Consider the following 23,120-nt stretch of genomic DNA (forward strand, 5'->3'; position numbering starts at 1 on the left):
CAATGAAAAAAATTGAACATTCAGAAGAAATTCCTGAGATAGGGTTTGTGACATGGGCCACTGAGAAAAAAAATCCGTGGTTGGGTCCTAGAGGTGTTATAGTCTATCCCTGTTAAGACTGAAATGAACCCACAGACAGACAGCATCAGCACTGTCGTCTTTCCTTGCCTGAGCAAGGGGTAGCACCATCGTGAAGGTAACTATATATCGCTCCTGCTTGAAGGGAGGAGAGAATACTTGGAAACAGTATTGCTGCTAAGACTGCTGTAGTGTGCACCAAATTCCTTCTTGGTTCTTCCAGACGACAGACAAACGGCACCGCAGGCTGACCCATGGACACCTGGGTGGGAGAGGGTTGAGAATTAGGAGGCAGGCCGTCACTAGGTGTAATCTTTCCTGGGCTGTTCATCGGTTGTACACTTATCAGTCATTTCCTGGCAGAAGTCCACGGTCACCGTTTGGCTCCTGGGTTCCAGAGGAGGTCCTCTGTCTGAGAAGGTTCCTGGGTCAGTGCCTTCCAGCCTCCGAGCAGAAGTACAGTTCTCTGAGGCGCTGCTGGGCGCCCATGGGGGCCCGGGGGCCGCTGTGCCCTGCTCCAAGCAGCAGGGCACGCTTTCCTCCACCGCACACTGGGGGGCGGCAAGGTTCTGCTCCACGCCCAAGGGCACGGGGTTCATACCGGAGGCTGTGGGGAGACCCATGGGTCTGAGGACAGGGCAGTACCGATGCAGGGCCTGGATCTGCTCAGGGCTCTGGATATCTCTGCAGACTTCCTGGGAAAGGCAGGAGAAGTTGTCCAGCAGTTCCCCCATGCATGCTTTCAGCTGATTCCTCTCTGACAACAGCTTCTCTTTCTCACACACCTGAACAGAAGAAAGAGAAAAGGCCTGATCCAGCCTGAATGGGAGGACCCAGCATCCTGTTTTCTGGAGCTTTTCTTTTCTTTTCTTTTTAAAAAAATTTTAACAGGTTTATTGAGGTTTAATTTACATGCCATAAAATTCATTAATTTCAAGTATGAAACAATCAATGATTTGTAGTCAATTTATAAAGTTGTGTAACCATCCCATGATACAATTTTAGAACAGTCCCATCACCCCAAGAATCTCTTTCACTTCCACTGCAGTCACTCCCCATGCTTACCCCCCGCCTCAGGCAACCACTCACCTGCATTCTATCTCTATAGATCTACCTTCTCTGGAATTTCATATAAATGGAATCATACAAGCCCACTTCATTATTTCTTTTCTATTCTTTTTCAAATTCTTTTCCCATTTAGGTTATTACAGAATATTGAGCAGAGTTCCCTGTGCTATACAGTAGGTTCCAGGGCTTTTCCAGCGTTGGCTTTTGCATCCTACATTATAGTGTAACTCATAAATGACTAGGTCAGGATCTAGAAACTTAAAAGATGAGAGCCTGGACACATACTTCTGCCAAGTCTCCCATCTGAGCAGCCCACCCAGATGTGCCACTGACCCTGACACCTTCCCCGTGGTAGCTTCTTTTCATGCCTCTCTGAGGCCCAGCCGAGAGACCAGCAAAATCACCACCAACCAGAAAACTGCAGAGAATCAAGGTTCCAGTTTCCTGGAATTTGGGGTTTGCAGAGAATCCACTGGAAAACTCTCAGTCCCAAACCTTGTAGTTGAAAATCTCCCCCAAATGCATTAGGTTGCGATTTCTGAAGGTCAAAAAACAGTCCATCAGTTCCAACTATATGACATTCTGTAAAAGGGCAAACCCATAGCGATAGTAAAAAGATCAGTGTTTGCTAAGGAGTGGGGTGGGGGAGGGAGGGATGAAGAGCTGAAGCACAGAGGATTTTTAGATGAAGCTACTCTATGTCACTGTCATGGTGGATACATGCCATTCATTATACATTTGTCCAAACCCATAGAACATACAACACCAAGAGTGAACCCTAAGGTAAATTATGGACTTGGAGTGATTACGATGTGTCATTATAACTTCATCAGTTGTAACAAACGTACCACTCTGGGGAGGCTGTGAGTGTGCAGAGGTAGAGGGCAGGTGGGAACTCTGTATTTTCCCTTCAATTCTGCTGCGAACCTAAAACTTCTCTGAAAAAAGCAAGTCTATTTAGAAAAAAAGACAATGAAAATTGCAAAAAAAAAAAAAAAATCAACCAGTTGATTGAAAATCAGCAGTTTCACATGATTCAATCCTATACTTCCCTGATGGCGCAGTTGTTAAGAATCCATCCACCTGCCAATGCAGAGGACACGGGTTCGAGCCCTGGTCCAGGAAGATCCCACCTGCTGCGGAGCAACTAAGCCCGTGCACCGCAACTACTGAGCCTGTTCTCTAGAGCCCGTGCACCACAACCACTGAAGCCCACGCGCCTAGAGCCCGTGCTCCACAACAAGAGAAGCCACCGCAACGAGAAGCCCACGCACCGCAACGAAGAGTAGCTCCCGCTCGCCGCAACTAGAGAAAGCCCGTGCGCAGCAACGAAGACCCAATGCAGCCAAAAATAAAAATAAATAAATAAATTTATTTTTTTAAAAATCCTATATCAGTAGGCTCTCTGGCCTCTGTAGCTGATGGACTGAACACAACGGCACAGATGGCTGGGGACTGTGCAGTGAGTCCCAAGACCAGTTCTCTCTGGACACAGGAAGCAGGGACAGGTGAGAAGGCTGAGCCCTACAGTACCAGCCCAGGGTTCTGAGATATTCTCCTTAGAGGAAACCCCACATAAGCTCTTGTGTTACTAAAATTCATCACCCCATCAGAGAGGTGAATTTAGCCACCACAGAGGAGACTGATGGAGGTTTTCCCATAACTAGCTGTGTGAGGACGCTCCGTGAGGTGCACGCAGTGAAATGGATGGAGAAACGGGACATCTGAAGCGCTGTGAAGTAAGTGAGTCCTCACCCTTTGCAAGGGTGCGCAGGAGAGATGAGAGGATGCAAGACGATGGGAAAAAGAGGGGGGAGAGGGGGAGAGAGAGAGAGAGAAGCAAACATACCAGTGGGTCTCCTACATGGGAGGTGCACGTGCCGAAATACGAATGCAATCTGGCAGACAGTGTGGACATGTGTGTCGGAGACAGAGATTTACACGGGGAAAGGGCACCTGCTAAAATATTTATAAATTTATCAAGAAAACATGTTTTAAAAATGAAAAATAAACAGATGTACAAGTGCAACTCGAGAGGAATACATTTCGCAAGTTTGCAAAAGCAGAGTGAGTGGCATGCTGGAGACCGCGTGGGTGTGGGCGGGAGCCAGTGGGCGCGGGAGACGGGCCTCGCGGGGCGGGACCAGACTGCCCCCGCCCACCGGGAAAGGGCGCCACTCCCCAGAGCGGGGGCGGGTGTGGAGTAAAACACATCCGGAGGGCTGGCAAAGAGAAGAAATCTTACACTCGTGGCTGTGCAGCTTGGACCTCCTTACCTGGACCTGCAAGTCTGCAAAATGGGAGGCAACACCAGCCCCAGGAGGGATCGCGGTCTCCATTCTGCCACATCTTCCTGGCCAAGCCACCCACCCCTCCACGTCCACTGATCTACGAAAGGTCCTGGGCCACCTTCTAGGGGGAAGAAGATGAAATGCTGCACGTGACAGGGTTTTGGTTCTCTGCAGGAAAGGCAGTATAAATCAAGGCCTCGGTTAAGAACAGGATGCTCTAAGTCACAGGTGCACATCGATGAGCACGCGACACTCTCGTTCAGCAGGGAAATGCAGCACATTACTCAAGGGGTTTCCAAAAAAGCAGGGGGAGAAATAGGAGACGCCTTCTTGGTTTCTCAACCGAACAATATTAGCAAAGGGCTTTAGGTATCTGCCAGGGGTATGGCTTAGACTTTCCTATTTGCTCAGTATTACAAAATTACACAGGGAAGAGTGCTAATTACAAAAAATCAGGCGCTTCTCAAATATGGATGATAACAGTTATTCTCGTACCTGAAAAAGAGTGTAGGGCCGAATTTTACTATAGACATGTGCTTAAGGCCCGGAAACCTTATACCCAGCAGGCTCAGCCTTGCTTGGGTCCCCACTTAAGCCCAGCAGGCTTTCCAAAGACCCACACGCATCAGCAGCAATAACTTGCTTCCTTATGTTGGCTTAAATTAAACATTTTTGTTGTTGTTAAAACAACATTAAAGAAAAATTTGAAGGAAAGAAGGAATTTGTAATCTCATGACTCAGTCACAATTTCTAATACATTTTAGGGCAACAGACATTTCCTGAGAGGCTCCTCACTTGTTGTGAGGAACCTACAGTCTAGGGCCAGGGCTAAGGAGACAGACACATACACAGATAATGCAAGACTAATGTGGTAAGTATGAAGCCAGAGGTCAGATCAGGGCCCTGAAGACAGGTGCTCAGCTTCACCAGGGACTCAGGAAAGGGGCTTTTTGGAGAGGTGAAAGTAATCTGACTCTTAAGGAACAAAGGATGTCGTCAGAGAAAAAAACAGTCGAGGACTGTCCGAGGTAGAGGAGAAATAGCAGAGGCATGAGCACAGAGGTAGAAACAGCAGGAGATGGGGCTGAGGGGAAGTGCATCCAGTTTGATTTTATTGGGGGTCCAGTTCCAAGAAGGGAGAGGAAGGTGATGCTGGAGGGTAGACCGAATCACAGAGAACACAGTGCAACTTGCGAAGGAGCTTGGCCTTTATTTTGTAGGTGATGGCAGCCGCTGAACATGGGCACATTTCCCCTGCTTGGTTGGTGTTAATTAAATTAAGCGAGAAAAAAAAAAAAGACCCCGAGGTCCAGGACTATCTTGATAATAGGTAACATTTACTTCGGCTTCTCAAATGTCTTATTTTGCTCTTAGGTTCTCGTTAGGACAACGGCTTACCAGGAGGCAAAGGACCGCCACGTATAGCCTGAGGACCCAAACTTAGATCATGACCACAGTCCATGGGCTCCCTCTTCTTCAGCCTGACACAGACAGGGCACGTGGGATGAGTTTCCAGGATTTGGCCGGCAGAAAGGCTGAGCTGAATGAAGTTGCGTTAATTGCCTTCAAGGGTACAGTCAGGAGCCAGAGGCCACCTGGATTTACTTCCTGCAGCTTAAGGTTGCTTATCAAGGAGAAGGGAGTGCAGAGCTCTTTGTGAGGGGGAGGCGTGGGAGATGGGAGATTATTCCCCGAGACAAAATACTCTCAGGCACAGGGAGGAGGTGACGGCCACTTTGAGGCAGAATTCAGGATCCTGGGGCTGTGAAGGGCTTCAAGAGATCACGTGGCTGAGCGACCCCTGGTGGGAGGCTGGTGTCCTGCTTCTAACCGACACTCCTCCATGGGAGGTGGGAGAAAGCAGTGCAAATAAGATTTGGAATCAGGCAGCTGGGTTTGCGTTCAAGCTCTGCCACATAGCGGGGAGTTACCTAACCTCTCTGCACTCTGGTTTCCTCCTTTGTAAATGGAGATAAAGTAGAACCTAAATCATAGGGTTGATGTGAGGATTACATGTGATCACCTACAGAAAGAGATTAGAATAATATCTGGTCCACATATGCATGCAGTAAATGTTAGCTCTCAGCACATGTTGAATGGAAAATAAAAAAGAAGCACCTCTAGGGGAGGGAAGGAATGGGAGTTTGGGATTAGCAGAGGCAAACTATTATATATAGAATGGATAAACAACAAGGTCCTACTGTAGAGCACAGGGAACTATATTCAATATGCTGTGACAAACCATAATGGAAAAGAATATGAAAAAGAGTATATATATGTATAACTGAGTCGCTTTGCTGTACAGAGAAATTAACACATTGTAAATCAACTATACGTCAATAAATTTAAAAAAATATACGAATGGCTAAAAGATATAAAATACTGACAAACAATCACACATCTGCACAGACACACGCATTACAGATATAAAGCTATTATTTTTGTTGAGAACTCGTTTAAAAATCAACTCGAACTTCCCTGAACGGTGGCCTTCTCTCTACCTCTCTGGCCTTCGCTACTGTAACTTTGCATCAGCCCCGGTCACTCCAGGTTGCTGACAGCAAAGGGCGGGTCAACTCACCAGTTTGCGGATTTCACATTCTAAGTTCTGAATACAGTCCAGCTTCCTCTTGCGGCAGCGCTGGGCCGCGATGCGGTTCTTGCTGCGCCGGCGGACGTCGTGAATGAACTCTAACTGCTCTGAGGTTAGCTTGTGCATCTTAATCATCATCTGGAAATCATTCCTTGGGAGATCTGTGATTTGATCTACAGGAAAGGGAAGTTTGACCTGGAACCAAGAATAACAGAACATGATTATGGCAGCTGGATTTTTGTTTTCATTCTGGCAGGTGGAACATCAAAAATTGGAAAAACCTCCTTTTTACAATGACCAACTACTCTGAAAACGACTGAAGCAGGCAGTGATTATTCTTTCCTGTTCAAAAATAAATAAGATGTAATATGCAGATAATCAAACAGAATGTGAGTACACACATTATAATGTGGTTATTATTCCTGAGATCTTTGAAGCAAACAGCATGGAAAATATTGGAAAATGTATACATTGCCATTGCTACAGCACTTTTGTAAGAAGGGCTCTATAGTTAGTTGAAACCTACTCCCATTGAGTCTCAACTCAGTAAAATGACAATTTGTAGACAGACATCAACTGAAGAATCATCTAAAACACTTGAATGAAGAGAGCACTGCACACCGTGAAGATGCTGGAAAGATGAAACAGTCAGTGTAATCTGTAGTTACAACAGCATAAGGGAGACATAGGGAAAGAACCTGGAGGGGCTATACCAGTATGATCTAGGAGTTAGAACTGGGCTTTAGTCCTTCCTGCCAGACGTGAGACTGCAGGCTGGTTACTTTACTTCTCTGAGCCTCAATTTCCTCATCTGCAAAACTGGGGCATGCTTTTTAGTTGCACGGTGCTATACACCCATTAGGGACTTTGTATTTTTGGAAAATACAATGGCCAACCCTTCTCACATTTTCTTTTACAACGTGATGTTGACCTTCCTCAGTCAAGAGGTGGGATGCGTGTTCCTGCCTCTTGACCCATACAGTGCAGCGGGAGTAATGGTGTGTAACTTCTGAAGCTATATCATAAAAGCTGTGCAGCCTCCCCTTAGGCCTCTTGGATTGTGGTCTCTGGAGGACACCAGCTGCTGAGCCTCAAGGACACTCAAGCAGCCCTGTGGAGAGCCCCACGTGGAGAAGAACTGAGGCCTCCAGCCAACAACCAGCATCACCTCACCAGTCACATGAATGAGCCACCTTGGACATGGGTCCTCTGGGCCCAGGCAAACCTTCAGGGATTGGCCCCAGACAACATCTGACTTCAACCCCATGAGATATTCTGAGCCAGGAGTGCTCAGATGGGCCACTCCTGAATTCCAGACCCATAGAAACAGTGACAGATGTTAAATGATCATCATTGTTTGAAGCCACGAAGTTTTGGGGTGATTTGTTATGCAGCAACAGATAACCGATGCAGATACTATCAGAAAGAGTCCTACTTTCAAGCTCTTGACAAATCAAGGCAGGTAAGCGTCATCCAAAGAGAGGACACTAGTCTTTTAAGAGATGGATCTATGTTCTCCTTATATTCTGTCACATGCTTCTTTACAACCCTGTGGCAGTTTGAAATCTTTCTTAGGAAAAGAACTGCTGTTCTTGTGGGCTTCCTCAGCACCCACAAGGTAGAGAACACAGGCCTGCACCTTCCATCAGTCTGCCATCGCCCTCTTCAAGACTACTGATGAGGACTTAGAGACTGAACTTATGGTTACCAGTGGGGAAGGGTGGAGGGGAGGGATAGTTAGGGAGTTTGGGATTGACATGTACACTCTGCTCTATTTATATATTTATTTTTTTTTTTAAAAAGAATTTTATTTACTTTGGCTGTGCCAGGTCTCTTAGTTGCGGCATGCATGTGGGATCTAGTTCCCTGACCAGGGATCGAACCCAGGCCCTCTGCATTGGGAGCGCAGAGCCTTACTCACAGGACCACCAGGGAAATCCCTACATACTGCTATATTTAAAATGGATAACTAACAAGGACCTACTGTATAGCACAGGGAATGCTGATCAATATTCTGTAACAACCTAATTGAGAAAAGAATTTGAAAAAGAATAGATACATGTATATGTATAACTGAATCACTTTGTTGTATACCTGAAACTAACACAACATTGTTAATCAACTATACTCCAGTATGAAATAAAAAAAGTAAAAAAAAGACTCCTGACAAGGCAGAGACTTGAGGGGTCAGTTCTGGTACTGCTCAGAAGCTTCTGGAAGAGGAAGATTGCATGTTGCTTGGCCAAGAGACAGTGTTTCCCTGCTCGGACGGCTGAACTCCCGCTTACACTAGCGTCTGCTTTAGGTGGACCAGCAGATGGCACTATAAACCTAAACTTCCTTCAGGAGCCAGGCCAGCGCTGTCCAATGCAAACAACGTGAGCTGCGTGTGTGATTTTTACATCTTCTACTAGCCACGTTAAAGGAAGTGAAAAGAAACAGGTGAAATTAATTTTAATAATATATTTAATTGAACTCAATGGAGCTAAAATATTTTCAACATGTAATTAACATTAAAAATTATTGAGATATTTCACCTTTTGGGGGTTACCAAATTTTCAAAATCCGAAGTGTATTTTACACTTGGGGGTTCATTACAATTCAGATGAGCCTCGTTTCCCGGGCTCAGTAGCCACGTGTGACGTATGCCTCCTGTACTGGACAACACAGCTCTAGAAGACGGAACAAGTGGACTCGAGTGAACTTCAGTGACCAGAGAATCAGACTGGCAGGTCTGGGCTTAACTGATCAAAATATTTTGGGGTGAAGAAACCAGGTCCTCGTTACTATTCAGAAGCTGCAGCGTTATGTCCGGGTTGTTCAGGGGAGTGAGAGGGAGATATTTTATCGTAAGCTCAGGCTTTTGCTTTGGTTGCATCAGATGCAGGCAGACATGAGTCTGGATCCTGGCATTTGTGGCTCGTTAATCCCCAGGCACAAAGGCAATCCTACTAAAGATCTGCCTTCCTGCGGCTGGGTGCAATGGCTTAGTCAGGTTACTTCATAGCTCTGAGCCTGTTAGACGTGGCATTTGCTGAAGGATCCCAGTGGGTGCTCTGACTGAACTTCCATAGGGCGAACTCTGTCCCCTGACACCTGTCAAATTCTGGCCCAAGAGAGCAGAATCGCAACAGTGCACATGACACCATGCTCGGCTCAGCCCTGCTTTGGCCGCTAATGACGGGCAGTCAGGACAAACAGCTCCTTGTTTATGGACCCGGGAAAGGGCTTTGTCCACAGGCTGTGTTTGCACAGGGCTTATAATGATATGAAAGAATGTTTGATTTCCCTTTTATACCCTTTGGATAACAAACAGACACTCAGATCCTGGATGGTACCTAAATAACACAGAGGTCTGTCTGTTGGGGACACGGATGTTTCCACACCAGGCAGGAGGCTTGTTTGCACAGCAGGGGTTACAGCACTTCGGGCTTCGTGGCGTCTCCCCCTCTGCTGACAACAAAGCAATTCTGCTTCTGCTCTACAGTGTGTTTACTTATTTTCAGACAGAATATATACCTATAGCTCTGGCCACAGGGAAAGTCAAAAGGCCTTCTATACCAAGAGCTACTGTATTTTAAATCCTCCAGACAGCAAACATAAAACACTACGGAAACAGGACCCGAGGTTGACAGGAAAGAGGAAAAATCAACAATGCTGGTTTCAAAGTCCTTGAAGCAAAAGGCCATATAACATTTCAGCAGAGCTGTTGCAACTCAAGCTGCTTTGCAAAGAGGTCAAAGGAAAATCATCAGCTATACACTTTCTTCCACATGAAGAAAAAAAAAAATCCCAAACCCCAGCTACTCTTGTTTCTTTCGAAAAGGTGCTGCTACCCTTCTAGCTAGGGAGGACTTACCCCCAACTACCAAAGGGAAGCCCCTGACTGTTCTTGGAAAGGCACAGTGGGAAACTCACCACACCTATTTGTTGATTTCAGGGTAGTAAGTTCCAAGCTGATGGGCATCTTCCCCGGAGATGAACGGCAGCCGCAGACCCATTATGGAGCTGGGAGAACATTCCTTTCCCAGGCTGGCAGGCACCCACATAGTCCCCAGATGGGCTCAAAAGTCAGCTAATGTGACTTGGCCTTGGACCTTGAGAAGACTGAGGCCCTCCTGCCTTTCTTCTGGCAAATTCTTAGAACCCAGTGATTCCTCCAGGATTTTACTTCTCGGAGGTAGCTTAGTTTTCATTCCCAGGACCCTTGTCAACAGTGAGGTGAGAAGATGGGGAGTCCAGCCAATCACCACCACCACCATTCGGCAATCACATGCGAGTGAGGCTCAGCGTAGAGACACAGAAGGCTGGCCAGGCTGCTTAGAAGGGCAAAGGCCCGAGGGGTCCGGGGCGCCGATGTCTCTCTAGACAGGTGCTTGCCGCCGCTTGGGTTCTCAGTGGAGACTCACTCCGAGAGTCGGGCAGCCTCAGCCTGTCTAATCTGCTCTGTTGCTGTCATCCTGGCCCCAGCACGGTACTCACTCTCCTCTCTCTGGGGCACAGCAGGAGGAACAGGGCAGAAGCTGTTTTCAGCCGGTACCCGTCCTGGCTGGCTCAGTAGTGACCAGAGGAGGGGATTAGACCTCCTGGGAGCTCCCTGAAATGAGTGGTCCCTGCAGTGCCGAGGGGTCTCTGGCCCCAGGGGCTGACAAAAGGTGGGAAGATGCTGTGGCATCTGTACAGTGAAAGAAACCTAAATATTCCTCCTTGGGGGCCCGAGCAGGGGCTGCTGCTGGCTGGACCCCAGGTGCTTGTGCTTCCTTCTCACCAGACAGAAATCAGCTGCTCCCTTTCTCTCTCCTACCAACAACTACCCTGTTGCTACCGCCAAAACCACATCCCCTCTCTCCCAGTAAAACAAAAATACCATTTACAAATTGTACAAGAAATATATAACTTCTAGCAGAAAATTCAATTATGAGACAATAGAGGAGAATAAAATTTCCACACCCAAACAATGACTCTCCTGCTCTGGTGGACTTCCCCGTGATCTTTGTTTCCTCTGTATACTTTTTACAGGGTTGGAATCAGACAGCACAATGGCTACCTCACCTCACCGTGCTTCTCAACACACATCTCACTCACCTGGTGTCTTTGGTGTGCTGGATGGGGGCTATTGGTGAAGCAGGACAGAGACGCAGGTGTTGTAGAAAAAGGCGAAAAAAAGCACCTCTTTCCTCTAGAAATCCCAGCGGAAGCTTGGTGGTCAATCTTCTTTCCTATCTCCTTTCTTGGTTTCACTATTAGATGTTGAGTAGAAGCTACAGATAGTTGGATCCCTTAGCAAGTACCCTGAGGACCGGATGGTGCAGTCACCTCTCCAAAGCCTTTAACATTTATGCTCTTACAAGCCCCTCAGATCCCTGTGAGTTGTCTTGGGGACAAAGCAAGATGCCCATTGGGCTGACAATTCTAGTGCTGTTGGAATGGCGACGGCCAGCTCTGTGCCGGGCAGATGCCAGTGACAAAATCTCCCCTGCCAAAGACACACTTCCTGCACAACTGTCCGTCTAACCTCTGTTCTTATGATCCAGTTTCTGAAACAAACACAGGACACCTGGAATTTAGTTGTGATGCTGCAATTACCTAGCTATGTGATCTCAGGCAAGTCTTTCCTTCTCTGTCCTGAAGTTCTTTGAGGATCTGGGAGTCAGAGGGAGATAATATCTGCCCTACTTAGCTGAGAGGATTGCTATGAAGAATAAAACTGGATAATAGATGGAGAAAGTGCTTTGAAAAGTTTGAATTGCCTTATGACTATGAAGTATTATTATTATTTTTTAAGGGAGAATTCTTTTTATTTATTTATTTATAATATTTATTTATTTATTTGGTTGCGCTGGCTCCTTAGTTGTGGCATGCAAACTCTTAGTTGTGGCATGCAAGTGGGATCTAGTTCCCTGACCAGGGATTGAACCCAGGCCCCCTGCATTGGGAGTGTGGAGTCCTATCCACTGCACCACCAGGGAAGTCCCATTATTATTAGTAATAGTACTAGTAGTCGTTGTGGAGTATTAGTATTTCTGTTTATCAGCCCTATCTTTCTTTGTCACATAGTTTCTTCTTTCAGTCATACGATATGCTTTGCAGTTGCAGATGCTAAGAGTCTTTCTAGACAACGTGAAAACATTGTTTTAATTAGAAATATGGCTGACTTCTATGCTGCCCAGCAAGGTTTTCTTTCTAAATATTAAGCAGACCAACTACAGTTACTTGTAAAAAGATGCCTGATTCAACAAACCACAAAAACGACTGTAAACATTTTACATCCAACATATGTCTGGAAGCCAACATTTGGGTGGAAGACATAGAGTCAGACACGGCTCTTCTGAAACATTTCTGTGTTTGCGCTGGACATTATTTCTCCCTGCCCCGACACATACACTAACGTATACGTACACACATCACCCTCATACACTTTCATCCCTCTTGACATGAAGCATGTTAATCAAGCAAGTCCAGGACTTCCCTGGTGGCACCGTGGTTAAGAATCCACCTGCCAATGCAGGGAATACGGGTTCAAGCCCTGGCCTGGGAAGATACCACGTGCCGCGGAGCAACTAAGCCCATGCGCCACAACTACTGAGCCCGTGCACTGCAACAAAAGAGTAGCCCCCGCTCACTGCAACTAGAGAAAGCCCACGCGCAGCAACAAAGACCCAACACAGCCAAAAAAATAAAATAAATAAAGCATGTCCAATTAATCAATGCTTTTGACTATGCAGATAAACTGTCTTCCTAGTGCTTCTTTATTAAAACCTACAGTTAATGCTTGTGGTACAAAACTATGTCACTAAGATGCTTACTACTTGGCAAATGCTCATGACTCTTCTATAATTTTCAAAATTTAAAAACGAACCTGTAAACCACAATGAGCTATCACTTTACACCACTAGAATGGCTACAATAAAAAAGATGGACAGTAACAAATGTTGATGAGGATGCAGAGAAATTGGATCCCTCATACATTGTTGGTAGGAATGTAAAATAGTTCAGTTACCTTGGAAAACAGTCTAGTAGTTCCTCAGAATGCTAAACATAGAGTTATCATAGGATTTAGCAATTCCACTCCTTGGTATATAACGAAGAGAACTGAAACACATGTCTACAAGAAACTTGTACACAAATGCTCATAGCAAATAATTGATAATGGCCCCAAAGTGGAAATAACCTAAATGTCCCTCAACTGATGAACGGATCAACAAAAATGGTATATCTACACAGTGGAATATTACTCAGCAATAAAAAGCAGTGAAGAACTGATACATGATAATGTACCTGGTGGGTACATCAAGGGCAAGGAGGAACTTTGAAAACGTGCTAAATGAAAGAAGCCACACACAAATGGCCAATATTGTAAGATTCCTTTGAAATGAAATGTCTAGACTAGGCAATCTATAGAGACAGAAGATAGTTTAGTAACGTCATGGGGAAAGGGAAGAGGGCAATGAGAAGTGATTGCTGCTGGATATTATGTTTTTTGGGGGGGTTATGAAAATATTCTGGGATTAGACACTGGTGATGGCCATACAACTTTGTGAATCATTGAAAACCACTGAACTGTTCATTTTAACAGAGTGAATTTTATGGTATATGAATTATATCTCACTTAAGAAAAGAATCTGTGTGAGAATACAGAATAAAGAATACAGAATAAAGAATCTGTTTGAATACAGAATTCAAACATTACAGAAATACATAGAAATTAACCTTTCCCTGTATTCCCTCTTGCCAACTTTGCCTCCCATTTTGTCTTATTCTCTATACTGCTTTTATTATTTATGTTTCTTTACAAAGTAAACTGGGACCTTGTTATATATACTGTTTATGTTACCTTTTTCACTTAATATGACCTGTCCATTTTTTCATCATTGGAAGAAAAAAATTCCCAAGTTGGGGACTTCCCTGGCGGTCTAGTGGTTAGGACTTCATGCTTCCACTGCAGAGGGCACGGGTTTGATCCCTGGTTGGGCAACTAAGATCCCGCATGCCGTGCTGTGCAGCCAAAAATAAATAAATAAATAAAAATTCCCAAGTTGACTTTTTAAGTAAAATAGCAAACCCAGAAGTCATAAAGAAAAAGATTGATAATTCGATTACATAAAACTTAAATTTTTTTTAAATGGAAAAAGACACTATAAAAAGTAGACAAGGAGAAGATATAGGATTAATATAAGAAAGGATTAATATTCCTATATTAAGGATTAAGGATCCTGTAAACTGACTAAAGTCAAACAACATACCCAAAAAGTGGACAGATGGCAAGTCCAGGAAAGGAAATACAAAATGGCGAATACACACAAGAAAGTTATCAACTTCACGAGAAGTCGTGTTTTGCCCATCAGATTGGCAAAAAACAAAAGGACTGGTGACCACTCCTACTGGCAAGAACAGGGGGCAATGGACACTCATAAGTTGCTGAAGGATATGTGAATTGCTACAACCTTTTGGGAAAGTAGGTAGGTAGTATTTAACAAATGAGTATAACCTTTAACCCATTTATGGGACTCTAACCCACAAAAATAAAAGCACCACCACTAAACATGTTCACAAGAATGTTTATTGCACCAATGTTTGTAAGAGGGAAAAAACTGGAAACTGGAATGTCTGTTGATAGGTGATTTATGAGTCAATTGTGATTTATGGGAACCAGGGATATTAAAGAAGCATGTGTCAACCCTACACGATTGACCTAGAGGCACGTACACAGTAGACAGCTATGTGCAAAAAGCAAGCTGCTTAGTAATTACATGGCAAATGGTATTAAAATAAAACCCAAACCCCTGGAGATGCAAATGTGTGTTTGTATATTGCTGTAGGCACAGAGAAAGCCTGCTAAATTTGGTATGTTAGGGGCTGGGTATGCTGTGATTGATTATTTTTAAAAAGGAACGTAAAAAAGCTGATTGTTGATAAAGGACAATATTGTGCTTATTTAAACTTTCCTCAAAGCTGGCGAATAGTTAGGATGAGAAGTCAATGCTGGCGAGATAGGAGAGTTAAGAGGGTGTAACTAGAAATCAGAATATAAGGTAGGTTAACACTTTTCTTTTGATCTAACATTTTGGGTCTTTACAGAGGAAGGGAGACTGGGAGGAAGCCAGCACCCGTCAGTCTGAAGTACTGAACAGGTGGCTGGCTGGAGGTGGAAACTCTTCTTTTTTGAATTTTATTTATTTTTTGGCCATGCCGCACGGCATGCGGGATCTTAGTTCCCTGACCAGGGATCGAACCCGAGCCCCCTGCAGTGGAAGCGCAGAATCTTAACCACTGGACCGCCAGGGAAGTCCCCTGGAAACTCTTTTTTTGGTTTCTGGCTCTGGCATCTCTTTGGGGTTCACTTGGAAGAGAAGTCACCTGGAACCTTACACAAGAGCAGATCGGGGAAGAATCAGCCCAGGAGATGTTGGCTTCTGGATCAGTTATGATTCACTTTGTGAAGGGTTTGCCTTCAGTGTTATTACTGGAGACCACACTTCCACTGGGTCAAAGAAACTCCCCAAAGCAAAGTATTAACTCAAAGAGGAACAGTCATGCTAAGTCCCTGAGACAGTTCTTGCAAAACCTAATCTCTACTTTAGGAAAACTAAAAGGTCAAATTGGGAAAAAACCTTAGCTTCACTATAACAATCCTACCCAAAATGTACTACCGAGAGGGGCTAAATGTGATTCCCGAAATGACACAGAAATTTGGAAAACGTCTCTTCTTTCGAGACTGTTTAGAAATGCAAAGAACAGATCTATTTTTTAAAAGTGAAAATAAAAATATTTTTGAAAACAGCGGTATTTTTTGAGGGGAGACTAGTCCTGTTCATGATTATTTTATAGGTTGAATGGTTCTTCCTGTTCTTTTTTTTCCCCTCCCCACCCACCCCAACCAGGGATCGAACCTGCGCCCCCTGGCGTGGACGCGCAGAGCCCTAAACACTGGACCGCCAAGGAAGCCCCGATTTTTCCTTTTCATCGATTCATTTAAAACTGAAAAGGTCTAAGGTAGACAAGTGATAAGGCCCGAACACAGGAAAGACACATGTGCTCTTGTTGGCAGCATTTAGTTCCAAGAGGTGACTTTAAGTTCTCTTTGGGGACATTAGACAGACAAAAGGAGATTTATCTGAAACTGACAGGTCCTTAAACATGCAAATGTCATAAACGCACACTCCCTTTAGTTAATGGTGAGGCTCCTCTTAAGGGAGAGATATAAAGAAAACAAAGACTCAAAGGCATTTATCCTTTTCTGGAGACATCCTTGGCAAGGGAAATCGTTATGCCGATGGACCCAGCGACTGGGCTTCTGCATCAGGGGTGCCTATGAGTAATTTCAGGGAAAAAAGAAAACCTCCTAAATGTTGTGATCAGACGGAAAGAAATGAGTGAGGAAAGAGAACGCACAGCCTTTCACTGTTCTCACGAAACCTCAATCCTCTCAGGTCAGGGACACAGATGTGATGACACAGATGTGAGTCTGGCTCGGGGCACTGAGCCCAACCCTCCATCCCAAACCTGAGGGGATACAGTGTATTCAAATAGCAATAGTTTCCCATTCAAATTTCCTTTTTAATGACTTTTAGCTAAATTAAATCCTTTCAGTATGTTTCTTTTTCCATCTTTGCCAGGCAGTAACAGAAGAGCGGGGACCGGGCTAGCCAGAAAAAAGTGACCACAGGGCACTTCTGTAGTTGGCACAGGAAGTTTTGGAATCTATTTTCAAAACATGCCCGATCTAAAATCTTCATGTGCTTCTCGCCAGCCTCGCAGAGGCTGAATAAACCGCACGTGGCTCTGTGAAAACCCACCTCACCCTGGGTGGCATTTCTGCTGTCTGGTTGGGTTAACATCCCTGCTTCACTAGAGGCTAATAACCAGGGAGTGCAGATGCGGGTGGAGGGCACTGGCATGATGAGGGCCACGCTTCATTTCCTCCTGTGTTTTTCGGAGAAGCAGCCCTCGAGAGGGACTTCTCACTGGGCTCGCTCTGTCCTGCTCCGGAGGCAGGTCTGAGACACAGGTGGCAGTCTCAGGTTGGTTCCTTGTCGATCAGCAAGACTATGCCAGAGCATGACACAGACACCCTCAGATCCTTCCGGGGGCCTCTCATGTTACAGGGGAAGGGGGGACATCTGAGGGCGTCTATTCTTTCTCTCCTTGGCCACGTGAGTCTTCCTCACGATGTGGCTGGCGTTGCTCCTGCTTCCTCTCCCAGCATTGGGAAGACGTAGATGGAGCCTTTGGGAATTTTTATCTAGAAAGTACTTTGCTTTCAGGGTGGACAGAAACCGCTACTCAACCCCACTGTTCCTAAAAATGACTCTCACCATCTGTGGGGAGCTTGGGAAATGACACATTATACAGCTATGAGTGACTGACAAGGGTGCTTCTTCAGTGACACTGGGACTGGGACAGATGATGAGCTGTCCATCACCTGCTTCGAAATGAATGGACAAGGGATGGCTCCAGAGTCCCATCTGACAAGGAAACTTAAAGGTGCCGGGAAAGCACCTGTTTAGTGTGGATCTCTCTAGTTTCAACCAGTCAGTTTTGAAAGCGATTCTATATTTTCCTTCACACTGAAGAGGCCAGGGGCAAGGATGAGGGTGAGGGGTATGGCATCCTTTCAAAGCAGACGGACGGGAAGGAGAGGGGGGCGGGGATCGGGAGCGCCTGCGCACGCTTTCAGGCATTAGACTGACTGTTTTCACTAGGCACTTTGCCTCTGCTTGTTGAGTACTGAAATCTCTATAAAATTTCAAGTGCTTTCTAGGACAAAGTGGTTAATTTGGAATCGCCTGGAAGCCTCCTGCCTCTGCGGATGAGGGAGACAGTCCCTTTACTGTAACCTTTAATCTTGACAAACAAGAACAACCTGGCAGTGGTGGGGGGCAGGGAGAGTCCAGATAAAGGACTGAGGGTGGATCACATGCTTGAATTTAGTCGGGTTCCCTACCTCCTGGCCCCTGTCCTGCACAGGACACGACTCACTGTCTGCTTCGGAGAACGATCCGGATTCGTCGCTGGAGTTGGTGCCGTAAGACTGCTCACATTTAATCTGGGGTCGGACTTGGTTGTACATTCCATCTCCCATCAGGCCTGGTTCCTGATGTTCTGTGGCCAGGAATCTGGCTCCCTGGGAACAGGGCGAGGAGGAGAACTCGCAGAGAGGCAGGCTGCAGGGTGAGCCCCCGCTCCCGTCTTCGGCGTACGAGTAGGAGGAACACGAACTCGAAGTCCGAGTCCTGGCCTCCAACGGGGGCGAGCGAGGGCAGACTTTGATTGGCACCGGGCAGCTGGTGTTGGGCCGCATCCTTCCTGGCAAGTGTTCAGCCATCAGCCCACCGTGAGGGTAGGCCTGTGAGCTGGGGAGGGACTGGCCAGTCCCCACCCACAGGCCCTTTGGCACCGGCTCGGAGAGGTCTTTGTCCAAACCGCTTACCCCAGAGTACGAGTGCGCCGCGGTGCTCACTTGGTCACAAGTGCTGGAGGAGAAGATCACACTTCTCCGGTCCAGCTCTCCTTCCTGTTTACAGAGCGCCTCCAACCCAGGCCCCTTGAGGGGGGACCCCACTGTGAAGCTGGACGCGTCCTTCTGGCCCACGTGGGGCTGTCCGTAATTCCCTGGGAAAGGGGCGTAGTCACTTTTAAGGTCACCCTGAGTGATCCCCTTGTCAAAAGGGCACGCGGAACTCCTGGCAAAGTGCTGCTGAGAGGTACCGGGCAGGCCGGACAACTCCACACTTTTTGTTAGGCTGAACAGAGACCTTAAGCAGGAGGGGGAGGACGCGCCCCTGGACCTCTCCAGGCAGGCGGCCCCGGCAGGGGGGGCGGGGGCGGGCGCGGGGGCGGGGCGGGGCTGTTTCCGGTCCATTTCCACGTCCCCGGCTCTGTCTCTGACGTCAGGCTCATCTCCAGACAGGCAGAGCGTGATGCTCTCTTCTTCGTTCTCTTCGCTGGGCGGCTCGCTTTTAATCTGCCCCATGGCAAGCCCCGGCTTGAGGCTGTTGCCAGAGTTCTCTTCACCGAATGTGCTTGCAAAACCTGAGGTACTGTGTGATGATGCGTTATAGACATTCTTGGTACATGCAAGCTGGTATTTCTTGTATCTGGGGTACTGCGTTAATGCGTCCTTTGCCGCGCTCTCCTTGGTGTCCGCGGGCACGTCGGACTCCGGCAGCAAAACTTCTTCCTTCTCTGCTACTGGGATGGCAGTGGCCTCAAAGCTGATGGGGTCTGGAAGCATCTGGTCCCTGGGGCAAGCCATCTTGGCCGTCTCCGAATCCATCGTCTCCTCCTCCTCTTCTTCTCCGGCGCTGTTCTCACGGTCCTCGTGCGGGCGCTGGCACGCACCGTCCTTTCGGCACACAAACAGGCCATCCTCGCTGTTCAGGAGCTGGGTCTGCAGGAAGCTGAAGCAGGAGTCCTCCAGGTTGTGCATGCGCAGGAACTCGGCACAGCGAATGACCTCGCGGATGTTTTCTCTGCTGAGTAACAGCTTGGCGGTGTAGGCGAACTGCAACAGCGGCCCAAAACCCCTGGCCGTGACCTGCAAAACAAACAGGGGAATTGCCGACCGTTACCATCAGCACTGCTATTGTCCCGAATCCCTCAGCTGAAGCAAGATAACCAGACAGCGCTAATGTCCCAGGATAAAGACTGCAAAGGAGCAATTAATCTCGTCCTGGGTCAGCAGTGATTCTGCTTCCAGTAATTAGGGCCTGTCTCGTGCATGCCAGTGCTCTACTCAACACGACACACAGAATTGAAAATCATCAGGGTCAAGTGGCTAAACAAGATGACAGTGGGTTCAGTGTTTACACTAATGAAATATCCTGGCAAAAATGCACGGTAACAATGGGAAGCCTATTAATTTCCCTCCCCATCCATCCTGTTGAGAGCCACTGTACGTCAGGAGTGCTGTGATACTTCTCACAGCTCACTCGAGCCAAAGAAAGCATTATAGTTTTCTCGTCAACTGCAGAACTAGAAATATGGCCCTGTTAGAAACCGGAAAGTCCACGGGGTTTTGAAAATAGTTTTTCCCTCACAAAGTTAAAAAGAGACGTTGAAAGCAACTCCTGTGTTTTGCTCATTCATCATGGTTGCTAGTTGAGATGTTCCAGTCGTCACGTCATATCCCATCTTACAATGATACTAGAGATGACAGTCCAAAGCAGCGTTCTCAAAAAGAAATTAACTCCTGGCCCCTAAAAAGGGTGGAGGGTGGTTAGAGCTAAACAAGCCGGCTGTCATTTAAATGGCTGAAGTTGTTGAATGGCACAGGACATGGGCAACTCCTTCCCTAATTATAAGCAGCAGCTTTGCCACGCAGCTGTCTTCTTTCCTGGTAAATCTTCAGGGGCTGAGCCTACTGTCATGTGCCGCTTGTCCATTACACATTTTCTGCAGATTGGAAACGTGCTATTTATGCACAGCTTGTGTACACGCGCATGCCTGCACGCACACACACGCTGAATGACTTAGACCATTAGAAATATGTTGCCCAAGGCCAGTTGTCCTTTCGAATGAAAATGGATTAAACTTGCCGGTGTTCAGGGCAGGCTTCCTTACCCTATACACAAAACCCACGCATCCTCTACGTTCTTGCAAGCACTGCTGACCCTATAGGGAAGGGAGGGGAGGCAGGTCCATGAATCATGTGTACAAAACAAATGAAAGCAGAGGTCATGGGGTCCTTGCTGGAAGCTACAGTAGCAGTGACTAAAAAATATCTGCTAGGGGAATAAGTGCAGAGCGAGACGAACCCGCAGGCTTTGGAGCTGACTGCCACGTGGATTGAATTCAGGACAGCACGCAGAGCCCAAACTCTTGTGAGGACCTATATCTGCTGTTCAAGATTCAACGCAGACATCAACTCTTCTGGGAGCCCTCTGCAAACTGCTTAGAGAGCGAATGACACCATCCTCTCAGGCCCCATATGCCTTCCCCAAGGGCAGTGCTCATTTTATATCACTGCATTCTAAGGGAATGCCTAGTAAGGGAAATTTCTTAGATACATAGCTGAATGGAATTTTAATTGTTAATATTTTTGAAGTACTTTAAATACAATTCAAAAAAAAATTCTCCATCAGATACTGAGTCCTGAGATGTTTGGTTTTAAAAAAAAAAACACACAACGAAAACCCATGACTGCAAGACCCACATTGTAGTTCTACAAGGGCGATCATTGCCATCTCTCTTTATTGTACTTAATTGTGTCAGTTTCTACCGGTAGACAGCAAAGCTTCTTCAGATGAGGGATTGTTTCACTTCTCTTTGTAACCCTGCACCTAAGGAGGGTCTCTAAACATCTGATAAAAGCTTGTATATTACTGAATATGTCTGAAGTCTAACTGTGTCCCTAACATACAACTATAGTGTCCAGAAGGTGACAACACACTCTGCTCGGTGAGTGCTGTCTCAAATTACTTTTGGAGCAAGGCACTGTGTAAACCAACAAACTATACCAATTAATCAATGGCAGGCAGGGGTGCTTATTTGTCACGTCCCTTAGCACCTATATTGAAAGGGAGTTCACTTGACCTATGCTTTCATTTTACTAAGCTGACATGGCAATAGATTCAGCAAATGTCTTTTTAATGTACTTTTCTCCCAGGAACCTATAAAAGGGAGTGTAAGGTAAGGAAGTGCATATTGATAAGTAACCAAAGAAGGTTGATGACAATGTCACAGGACCCATTTCTTCATTGTAGCATGGCTCCACCACAAAGAGAAAATGGCAGAATCAAGGCAGAGCTGACCCCTCCATCAGTAAGCACCTTCTGCTCCGCTCCTAGGCAATCTGCCAATTGTAGAGTGGATAATACACATCTTGAGTTTTTGTTGTTGTTTTTTTGTTTTTTTGCGGTACACGGGCCTCTCACTGTTGTGGCCTCTCCCATTGCGGAGCACAGGCTCCGGACGCGCAGGCTCAGCGGCCATGGCTCACGGGCCCAGCCGCTCCGCAGCATGTGCGATCTTCCTGGACTGGGGCACGAACCCGTGTCCCCTGCATCGGCAGGCAGACCCTCAACCACTGCGCCACCAGGGAAGTCCCACATCTTGAGTTTTGGCAGATGCGCTCGTTATACGGGAAATCGGGGAAACTCATCTTGATGCTATTTATGTTTTTTTTATACAGTCCTCCTCATACTCTCATCCCCATTTCTTTTTTATTTTGATGCGGTCTCAGTAAGCTGTACCACTATCCCCCGCTATGGCTGCTTTTAAAGAAAATTGCTAAAGAAGCTAAGGGACACGCTTGAGGATCACTAGAGCAGTCCTGGGCATCACCACCTGCCTCATGGCAGCAAGGAGCTGCAGAAAGCTTCTCCGCTCAGGGCCAAGCTAATACTTAAATGTATGAGTGGGTCCAAGGATGCCAATAAGCACAGTCTCCACATCCCAAATCAGTTCATTGATCCTTTGGGGGCTCAGGAGACATGATGAGCTTGAAATGATCGTCACATGGTCATGAACGAGTCATGAATAAAAACAGGGTCGTAAAGTGTCATTCAATCCCAGGTCAGAGAAAACGGTGTCCTCACCATGGAATTTCAAGAGTCCATAAATAGCTCTTCCCTCCTGCAAGTTTAAACCATGCTTCATCATATTTAATTCTGCTAAATTTTGCTCAGCTTCTGCGCGCAGGGCTTTGTCTAGAGAGTCAGTTACTATTCACCAAGCTCCCGCTAGCACCCAGCACCGTGCTAGCTGGTTCTCCTAACGCACTGGAAGGCAGGCACGATTGCCGGTGTTTTGTAGACAAGGAAACTGAGAAGCAAGGAGGTGAAGGAGTGCGTCCAAGGTCCTAGAGCTAGTAAGTACAGAGTTGGGATTTCAACCTAAGTGCTATGGAAAATGGTTAAGTACAAGACTCAGCCTTGTGCTCAAGAAACCTACAATTTAGCTTTGAAGAGGAGATACGAACAATAAGTTAATTTTCAGGAACCACGTAAATCAACAATGGAAAGGCAAGATGACATGATCAGTTGTCAACTAAGAAATCCTGACCAGTTCAGGAGAAGAGGAGACTGCTGAAGTCTGTGGGATCCCTTGAAGCAGGGACTTGTAAGCAGGACACCTGGAGTGTACTGAAT

At 46.4% G+C, this 23,120-nt stretch overlaps 1 protein-coding gene across 2 annotated transcripts in view; it reads right to left on the minus strand.

Annotated features, from left to right (window-relative positions):
* Window positions 1-380: 380 nt before the first annotated feature.
* Window positions 381-23,120, minus strand: part of BACH2 (BTB domain and CNC homolog 2) — a gene marked incomplete at its 3' end in the record, with an annotated part of 152,355 nt that continues 129,615 nt past the window's right edge. For both annotated transcript variants that reach the window (XM_082669125.1, XM_082669124.1), the window contains 3 exons: window positions 17,975-19,567; window positions 6,019-6,225; window positions 381-863 (listed from right to left, as the gene is read on the minus strand). In XM_082669125.1, coding sequence (XP_082525251.1) covers window positions 381-863; window positions 6,019-6,225; window positions 17,975-19,567 — 2,283 coding nt within the window. The remainder of the gene's footprint in view (window positions 864-6,018; window positions 6,226-17,974; window positions 19,568-23,120) is intronic.

Source organism: Grampus griseus (genome assembly GCF_964374135.1).
Source record: "Grampus griseus genome assembly, chromosome: 13".
Classification (NCBI taxonomy): Eukaryota; Metazoa; Chordata; class Mammalia; order Artiodactyla; family Delphinidae; genus Grampus; species Grampus griseus.